General features: G+C 36.6%; 1 protein-coding gene across 2 annotated transcripts in view; it reads left to right on the top strand.

The window, feature by feature from the left end:
• The window catches only part of COMMD8 (COMM domain containing 8), a 7,226-nt gene extending 1,090 nt beyond the window's left edge, over positions 1 to 6,136 (top strand). For both annotated transcript variants that reach the window (XM_006759248.2, XM_015560984.1), the window contains exons 2-5: positions 2,526 to 2,681; positions 3,276 to 3,428; positions 4,013 to 4,168; positions 5,259 to 6,136. In XM_006759248.2, coding sequence (XP_006759311.1) covers positions 2,526 to 2,681; positions 3,276 to 3,428; positions 4,013 to 4,168; positions 5,259 to 5,279 — 486 coding nt within the window. In that variant the 3' untranslated portion in view covers positions 5,280 to 6,136. The remainder of the gene's footprint in view (positions 1 to 2,525; positions 2,682 to 3,275; positions 3,429 to 4,012; positions 4,169 to 5,258) is intronic.
• Positions 6,137 to 6,838: the final 702 nt, after the last annotated feature.

Here is a 6,838-nt window from a genome sequence, read left to right as displayed (position 1 = left end):
CCCCCCCCCCCCCCCCCCCCTGCCGCCCAGGGGGGCTTTGAGGACCTGCTCTAATTCTTAGAGGCTGAAATGCAGAGTGAGAAGCAGAGGAGGGTAGCGAAGGCAGGTGAGCAGGAGTCTGGCTGGAGTCTGTGCCATGCTCCTGTGTTTAGCCTTACTACCCAAGGCACTGGCATTTTGAAGTATTGCTTAGGGCAGCAGCAAAACTTTAGTGAGTTTGAAAGATGAGAGAAATGTGGAGACAGTACATATAAGGGTATGTTGACTGTGAACTGTGAAAGGAAGAAAGCCCAGTGGTTGCTATAACAGGAAAATCTGACTGAGAAGTAGGGCTTTTTCTCCCCTTGAACTTTCAAGCAAAAAACTTAGCGCCCCAAGTATTAGACCTGAAGGAAATTTGCTGACCGCGAGAGAAAGCGGTATGGAGCTTCAGCATTAGCTTTGGGAGCTGTGGTTCTCTTTGCCTACTGACCAAAGACCACGACTGACACTTGGTACTGTAATTAATATGTTAATATGTTTACTCCCACCATCTCCGTTCCCCTACAGTTCAGGCCTTGTGAAGTCTTCCTTGAACACAACTTCTTAGCTGGTCCTCTTGCCTCTGGTCTCTCTCCTACTCTGAACTCCTTCAGGGTGGATACTTGTTTTATATCTCCAATTCTTGAGACTTGTGTCTGGCTCAAGGTGGTTCTTAAATCGGTGTTTGTTGAGGACAGTAATCAATTAATGCACATTAAACTCAGCATTATCATTGGGACAGTCATCTGGATACCAATGATGGGCAGCTTTGCAAAAGCCCCTATTCTGTTCCATTCACTGTGGGTGAAGGGTGGGCATGGGTGCTTAGCCTACATACGGTGATAGAGGGGTGTGTGGTAAGTACCTTTTATAAGTTCCAGAGTTTGGCCTGCCTTTTATCTCTGTTCCATTTTATAGTGGGGAGAGTGTGGTGGGTGGGGGGGCAGTGAATAGAAGGGATGAAATTACTTAATTCCTGCCAGGATAAAGAACAACAACAAAATCTTCTTAACCCTTTCCTTTGATTTTACAAATGAAGAAATTCATATGGCACATTAGCCAGCTTTTGGAAGTGGGGTCACCAGTCGCTCATCTCTGTTCTGATATGTGTGGTGTCATAGAGAAATTATTCCTTAAAATGGAGTCAGTATGATCCAGGGTGAAAGAGTTGAAAGACTTGCTGCTAAAATGCATTTCCAAGTTATTTGGGTTGAAGTACTCTTCCTATAAGACATAAATAGCCCCGAGGAAGAATACCATGTTAATCATTTGCCTATAATAGTGCAGACATAGTAGGTACTCAGTTAATATGTTAAAGGCATGGAACATTAGTAGTAGTAGTAGTAACAATAGTGATACTAATAATGATGATGATTATGGCCAGCAATGTTTAAGCGTCTTGTATAAGCCAGCAGTGTGGCAAGTGATTTGCATGTATTCTTATTTAATCCTTACAACATTACAAGGATATGGATATTGTCCTCTTTTATACATGAGAAGACAGAAGCACAGAACTTTTAAGTAACTTGACAAAACTAGTTAAGTAGTACAACTAATATTCAAACTAGCCAGTTTCATTCCAAAATTTACAGTCTTAATTACTGTGTTCAGTTATGTATGTGTTAGGATTTCCATTGTAGATATTAAGGTAGGATAGAGAAAAAGGAATGTAAAAAAGGAAAAGATAGGTATTGAGGGCTTTCTTGGATGGACCAAAAGAAGTAAGTATGAATGTTGTGAAAAATGGAGGCAAGGGAAAATGAAGTTTAGATCTACAGTAAAAGACTTTGCTCTAAGAGTTAAACACTTTTTGTTGTTATAATTGGTATAAATACAATGTCTAAGGAATCCCAAGATGAATCCTTTATACCCACCATCTTCCTTTCAGTAACATTAGAAAAACACCAGTGTATCTGTATAACTTTTTAGCTTCTGAACATGGACAAAATGATACTTTGTGTGTGTGTGTGTGAAGTTCTAACTTTTAATTAATAAAATAATGTTAAAAGTAGGTACACTTCACCCTGGCTGGTGTGGCTCAGGGGTTAGAGTGTTGGCCCTCACACTCAAAGGGTCACGGTTTTGATTCTCTGTCAAGGGCACATAAACCATTAGGGTGCATGGGGGAAGCAACAAATCAATGTGTCTCTCACATAGATATTTCTCTCTCTCTCTCTCTCTCTCTCCCTCCCTCTCTCCCTCTCTCCCTCTCTCCCTCTGTCCCTCTCTCCCTCTCTCCCTCTCTCTCTGCCCCTTCCTCCCTCCCTTTCACTCTCTCTAAAAATCAATGGAAAAGATATCTTCCGTGAAGATTAACAAAAGTAAATAAATAAATAAATGAATAAATGAATGAATGAATGAATGAATAGTTACATTTCAACCTCAGCTGCTCTTGCAGATGATATGAACTTCTTTCAACAGGACAAGTTCATGTTTGCTGTAAGGGAGATAAATCTGTTTTATAATTTTACTCATAATTACATTTATTTCGTTTTACTCTGTAGCTTCTTCACAAAATAATTGATGGCATTTGTGGCCGAACTTATCCTCTCCACCAGGATTATCAAAGTGTTTGGGATTCCACAGAATGGATGCATGTTCTGGAAGATATTACCAAATTTTTCAAAGCTGTAGTGGGCAAAAAATTATCTGATGAAGAGGTAACTGTAGTCTAAATTCCTCTATGTAATAATAAATAATAAATAGTATTCAGATTTTTTATTAAGTTGGTCTTTAGGACACTATATAATACAAGGGCCATCATAAGTAGCTAACAAGAAAAACCTCATTATTGTGAGTAAGTAGAAAATCTGATTGTGGAAGTTCTGGGTTTTTGTTTTATTTTGTTTGTTTATATTTTTTAAGTTATGAAACATTTAAATGTCATAGAAGAAAACTGAAAGTTAAGTAGCTGACACCTACATTCCCATACCACAGTTACACAGTTGTTAACATTTTGATATATTAATATAACTATACCAGCTTTTTTTGGTAGTCTCCAGATGTAATCACTTTCATGCTCTTCATCAGTCAGCCCTTTTCCTTTACTTTCTGTTTTGCAAAACTTTGTTAAAACCTAGTTTTCTGGTTATGCATTCTCATCTTATTCTTTTCATAGTGAGAGAAGTATCTTTTTTTTCTCATTTACTACCATCTTAAAGTGTATGTGAAAGGAGAGTGGAACTATGTGTTTACATTTTAGATGGTGAGGTCCTTTCACTTATTTTATAGCCATTTATTTTTTATGTTCATAGATATCTCAGCAATTGAATCAGTTGAATTCATCTCATCAGGAAGCTATCATGAAATGCTTGAAAAGTAGAAAAGATGAAATTAAGCAGACTCTGTTAAACGAAATAGTTGATATTTCCTCTGCACAGCTACAGGATTTTGATTGGCAGTTAAAGGTGAGAATCTGTTTATTTAGGAGTATGGTTTTATTTCAGTTTTTGAATAGGACGAAATGTTTATTTTTTTATAGTATACATCTAAAATTTCATTTTGAGAATGCAATGTTCCATAAAGATATCAAAGATAATTAAAATTATATCTTTTGTATTAACTGGACATCAGTATCATAATATCCAAAGCATGTGTAATAACTTTACAATGATAAATTTCATTAACTGGGGCTGTAAATCATTACATGTTTCAAATAGTGCAGCTATATGTATATATTTAACATATATTTCGGGCTGGAATTTTCTAGACCTTATAGTCTTTCCAGTATTGGTAAATGTGTTTCTACCTCCAAGGAAAATCTGTAATGTGTTGTTAAAACAGCATTTAAAAACATTTTTCAAGTAGAGTCATAAAGAATAGTTTTCATATCTTAGATCCATTGGATGCTACTTCTTCCACCTTTCCCTGTACTGGACAGCGAATAGGAGTACTTTTTTTTTTATAAAATGTGTTGTTCATAAGCTCTGATGCATATTTAACATAGGCCTGTTTAATATCTATTAATTACTGTTTTCCTCATTTTAACCAGCTTGCACTTTCCAGTGACAAGATTGCAACATTACAAATGCCACTTTTAAACCTTCATCTAGATGTAAAAGAAAATGGTGAAGTCAAACCATATTCTATCGAAATGAGTAAAGAAGAGCTACAGAACCTAATAAATTCCTTGGAAGCAGCTAATAAGGTATTTGCTTTAATTTTGTTTTGTGGTTTAAATGTTTAAGTATTGATAGATACCAATAGAGTCATGTAAGAAAAAACTCATAGTTTGCTGTTAATATTTCTTTTCTTCCTGATATTTTATGTCAGGCACAGAAAATACTTTATGTTATATACATGGTATCTTTAAATTTAGACATTAACCTAATTATAACTTATAATTTTAATTACTTTGTTTGGAGCATAATTTATCAAGTAGTTATTTTCGAGAGAATAATAGTGCCGTTCTAACAACTAGATTTGTTTTGCTCCAGTGCACATTAATGATAAAAATTAAATTTTTACCTTGGGAATATGATATTAGTTAATTCTGAGGAGCTTTTATGATTTAAAATAGCATGATCTTGAAGAAAAGAGTGTCTTATTTAACTGGACAAATAATAGAAAATTGCTTTAACTATAGGAGACAAAAATATGCCTTATAGTTATGACAAAATCCAGTTGAGACAAGATAGAACTAATGAATGACAGTGACTAACAGCTTTACGTTTTCAAAGGAAGGGCTAAATAATAGTAACCATTCCCAGTGTTCAATTAATGAGAAAAAGAATATTTAAATTGTAGAAACTGCTGCTGTGAGGGAGAAATAAAAATAATTATCTTTGTTACGTATGTTCCCTTCATTATTGCTCAGCATTTTCTCTAGTGATCAATCTCAGTGATTAAAGTCAGTTTTTCTTACCAATCTCTTGCTACTAACCAATCTTCTTGTGTCTGTCTTTTTTTAAACCCTGGTATACTTCACCTTCCCTTCATACTCTGCTGTAATTCAGCCGTTTTGGTGCCTTGATGACTGGTCCACCTGCCCAGTCACCAAACTGGTACTGGCTTGCCTTTGAATGGGGCTAAAGGTCTGATGGGGTGTGTGGTAGAGCCTGGTATAAACGTGAAATGATTCTGAACCATGGATCTGGCAGGCCTGCACCATCACTTCCTGAGCAGTGTATTTGTTTTCCGTTCTTGAGGCACTTCACAGACTATAAAGCATCTCGTACAGCAGATGTTGGCATCGTTCTGGTATAAACTGATTCTCCCCTTTCCTCTTTGTTTTTAAGGTCATTCGGCAGTTCAAATAACTGGAAATGATGAATACCAGCATTATCAGATTCCACTGTTACAACTGACATGACAGGGAATACTGTGTGTTCAGAAAACCTGCAATATACTATTATGCCACGCTGAGAAAGCAGCCGTGTTGAGATGACAAAGATAAAAATTTATCAAGTTCCCTAAAGAACAGGAAATTACATGGTTGACAGGAAATGCATTAAAAAAATTAAAGATAAAAAGCTATAGTAGCAGTTTATATTTTCATAATGACTGTTCTGCTTCATTTATTAAATCTTTGACAGATCTTTATAGATACCGAGTTTTACTGAAATCTAAAAATAGGCTCTAAAGTAATGTTAACATACAAAGCACAAATAAGCTTGAATCTTGCTAAAAGAAGTATGTGAATATCAAAGATGTGTATTATGGATATATATATGATTAATTTGCAAAATTTTAAAAATAACTTTTAAAGACTATAAGCTATAAAAAACTCAGGAGATTCCATATCTTACTCATACTTCAAAGGAAAGATAAAATGTAAGAATGCTTAGAGAAAGAAGCTCTTCAGACGAATAAGAAAAAACTGGACAATTTTGAGTTTGAATTCTATAAACTAAAATCTTACACTAGAACATAGGAAAAATGCAATAACACTGCTACTCTTGTATTTCTATGTCTGGGGGAGCATGAGCTGATAAAAAGAATATATGTCATTGTATAGTTTATATATTACTATTCAAATAGGTAAAATCATGTCCATTTTTTATAAACTCTATTGAATTTAACAGTTTTGGATGTTAACTTTTTTGGCAAACAGATCATTTTTAATATCAGTTAAGTTTAAAGATAAGCATTCTGAACAAATAAAAACTATTTTATTGTATTGCTTTATTTCAAATTACTTTCTACATAGTGCAATAATACATAATTAATTGTACCTGCTATTTGTAAGTTTTATAGCTCATGAGAGCATCAGGCTATTATTTGAGGTGTCTCGAGCAATTATTACTATTCTCTTTATATATAGATGAGAGTAGACGTAGAGAGGTTAATACATATTGGAGTGTAATCTAGATGGTGCTCTCAAAATGTATCTTAGACTTCTGCCAGTCAGCTATTTATAGGTTAACTACAGGCCCGGTGCACGGATTTGTGCACCGGTGGGTTCCCTCACCTGGCCTGCGGGGATCAGGCTGAAACCAGCTCTTTGACATCCCCCAAGTGGTCCCAGATTGCAAGAGGCTGGTTCTTGGGTGACATACCCCGGAATCGGGCTCCTCCTCTCTGGTTCCAGGTGCATCACCCAAGAACCGCCACTGCCAAGTGACCGCAGCTAGGCAGCTCCTGTGTTGACGTCTGCCCCCTGGTGGTTAGTGTGCAGCTGGTCACTTAGGCTTTTATATATATACTAGAGCCCTGGTGCACAAAAATTTGTGCACTGGTGGGGAAGGGCGGGGGTCCCTCAGCCCGGCCTGTGCCCTCTCGCAGTCTGGGACCCCTCGGGAGATAACGACCTGCTGGCTTAGGCCTGCTCCCGGGTGGCAGAGGGCAGGCCCAATCCCTAGGTGCAGCCCCTGGTCAG

This window comes from Myotis davidii, unplaced genomic scaffold (genome assembly GCF_000327345.1).
Source record: "Myotis davidii unplaced genomic scaffold, ASM32734v1 scaffold455, whole genome shotgun sequence".
NCBI lineage: Eukaryota > Metazoa > Chordata > Mammalia > Chiroptera > Vespertilionidae > Myotis > Myotis davidii.
The sequence above is the reverse complement of the archived record's forward strand: the minus strand, read 5'-3'. Positions and strand labels throughout refer to the sequence as shown.